Below are 2,728 nucleotides of genomic sequence, written 5' to 3'. Positions count from 1 at the left end.
TTTTGATAGTCTATTTCTCTCTCGGGGGCGTTGGGATGAGGAGAGTACAGCAGTAGGAAAGTTGAGGTTGATTGAGCAAGGAAGTAAAAGTGCGGAGGAGCATGTGCAGGAGTTCAAGCGAATCGCTCGGGATAGTGGATATGAGGGACGAGCCCTCATCGAAGAATTCAAAAGAAGTTTGTCTGGAAGGATCAGGAAGGCGTTGATGGAATCAGAGAACCCACCAACTACCATCAGGAGTTGGTACGAGAGGAGCATGAAGTTGGATAGGCAGTGGAGACAGGCGAAGGCGGAGGAAGACTACTATCGGCGGGGGCAAGCGAAGCCCCAAATACGAACCCATACCCCAAACAACACTTTCGTGAGGCCTCAGCCTCAACGTCGAGATCCCAACGCGATGGATGTCGACACCGCAGCAGGGCCCAGTCGAGGTCCTATCAAATGTTACAAGTGTGGGAAATTGGGGCATATGGCCAAGAACTGCTGGAGCAAGGCTCCGGCTCGAGATGTGCGAACGTTAGATGTGGACGAGCAGCGGGACTATTGGAAGAGGATGTTCGAGGAAGAGCAAAAGAATTTAAAAGAGTAAAGGAAGCCAAGTCTCCTCGTTGGACTTCCTACAACAAATTCGATGTACTATGTAACGAAATCAATGTTTGTGACACTGTACAAGAGGAGAGTTTCCTCGTAAGGACAATTCGGCCTTTAAGGGAAATTAAGCTGAACGTGGGAGTGGAGAAGTTGGACACACATGATGGAGTAGGAGTACAGGCGTTGTTGGATAGTGGAGCAACGGGGATGTTTATGGATAAAATGTTCGCGGATGAAGAAGGGTTCAAGTTGGAACCTTTAGAAAGACCAATATAGATGCGAGGAGTGTGGAACCCAAACGTCGGAACATTTGCTGAGCAAACACAAATGCCCAGCAATGGAGGAAATAGCCTTAGAGAAAGAGTACATTTCGAGATATGCGGCCTAGGAAAAAATAAGGTCATATTAGGAATGCCTTGGTTACAGATGCACAATCCGGAAATTGATTGGGAGAAAGGAGAGGTAAAGATGACCAGGTGCCCAGACGGGTGTGGGTACAAAGATAAAGGAAAAGCAAAAGAAAATCGCACTAGGAGTCGAGGCGGCATTCGCCAGGGAATTGGCACGTAACAGGCGTGCTAATGGTGGAGCTGAGGGGTTGGCACAACAACCCAAAGAGAAAGCTGAGGGGTGGGCGCAATCACCCGGTGACGTGGCTGACCGATTAAATGGGGAAAAGGCAGAACGTCTAGAAGAAGATAACAGCAAGACAGCCACCGCGGGACAAGCGGGGGCTGGACAGGTACGTCCTAAACGAATAAGCGCCCAAAGGAAAAATAGAAGTAGAGAGGAAGAAGGACAACTAGAGATGTGGGTAAGAGGAATGACAGAAGAGATGCCGGAAGAAGAAGAAATTCGAAGCATAGACTCAGTAGAGCAAGTGGTACCAAGACGGTTCCACAAGTTCCTTAAAGTATTCAAACAAAAGGAATCAGAAAGAATGCCTACTAGGAAACCATGGGATCATGCTATCGAATTAAAGGAAGATTTCAAACCCAAGAAAGGGAAAATATACCCCTTATCGCCAAACGAAAGAGAAGAAGTCCAAGCATTCATCAAGGACCAACTCCGAAAGGGGTATATTAGGCCTTCGAAATCTCCCCAAACCTCACCGGTATTTTTTGTGCCGAAGAAAGATGGAAAGAAGCGGATGGTACAGGACTATCGATTTTTGAATGATTGGACAATTAAGAACAATTATCCTTTACCTTTAATTTCTGAACTTATAGACACTATGGGTAGTAAACGATTATTCTCTAAGATAGATTTACGATGGGGTTATAATAACATTAGGATAAAAGAAGGAGACGAGTGGAAGGCAGCTTTTACTACTTTCATGGGGGCCTTTGAACCCACTGTTATGTTTTTTGGACTTACAAATTCGCCTGCTACTTTTCAGACTATGATGAACGAACTTTTTAGGGACTTAGTAAATACTGGAAAAGTGGCTGTATTCATTGACGATATTTTGATAGGAACAGACGACGAAGAAGAACATGATAAGGTGGTGGAAGAAGTGTTGCAGAGGTTGATGGACAATGACTTATTTGCAAAACCAGAAAAATGTGAATGGAAACGAAGTGAAATGGGGTTTTTGGGATGTATAATAGGGAGAAACGGAATCAAGATGGAGGAAAGGAAAGTGAAAGACGTAGTAGAGTGGCCGACTCCAAAATGCGTTAAAGATGTACAAAAATTCTTGGGACTGGCAAATTACTATCGACGGTTCATTGAAAAATTCGCCAGTATTGCAAAACCATTACACGCATTGACTAAAAAGGACAAGAAATGGAGTTGGGGAGATGAAGAAGAGGAGGCCTTTGGTACGCTAAAAGCAAGATTCACATCACATCCAATCCTAGTAGCCCCAGAATTGGATAAAGAGCTAAAGGTGGAATCTGATGCATCGGCTTACGCCACGGGCGGAGAGTTAGCAATGAAATGTGAAGACGGAAAGTGGAGACCGGTAGCATACATCTCCAAATCTATGACGGAGACGGAACGAAACTACGACATTCACGATAGGGAGATGCTGGGGATTATGCGGTGTTTAGAAGAATGGAGACATTTCCTGGAAGGGGCGAAACATAAGTTCGAAATTTGGACAGATCATCGCAATCTAGAATACTTCGCGAAA

The 2,728-nt window shown here is 45.1% G+C and overlaps 2 protein-coding genes across 2 annotated transcripts; both read left to right on the top strand.

Moving 5' to 3' along the window:
• Positions 1–205: 205 nt before the first annotated feature.
• Positions 206–661, top strand: AGABI2DRAFT_209019 (hypothetical protein; the record flags this gene model as incomplete). The annotated part of the gene is made up of 1 exon (XM_006463938.1): positions 206–661. The coding sequence occupies one exon, from the start codon at positions 206–208 to the stop codon at positions 587–589; it is 384 nt and encodes a 127-aa protein (XP_006464001.1). The 3' UTR covers positions 590–661.
• Positions 662–918: 257 nt separating this feature from the next.
• Positions 919–1,161, top strand: AGABI2DRAFT_74477 (hypothetical protein; the record flags this gene model as incomplete). Its single annotated transcript, XM_006463937.1, has 1 exon — positions 919–1,161. The coding sequence occupies one exon, from the start codon at positions 919–921 to the stop codon at positions 1,159–1,161; it is 243 nt and encodes an 80-aa protein (XP_006464000.1).
• Between the last annotated feature and the right edge of the window lie 1,567 nt (positions 1,162–2,728).

Source organism: Agaricus bisporus (assembly GCF_000300575.1).
Source record: "Agaricus bisporus var. bisporus H97 unplaced genomic scaffold AGABI2scaffold_9, whole genome shotgun sequence".
Lineage (NCBI taxonomy): Eukaryota > Fungi > Basidiomycota > Agaricomycetes > Agaricales > Agaricaceae > Agaricus > Agaricus bisporus.
This window is presented reverse-complemented; position numbering and strand designations above follow the sequence as displayed.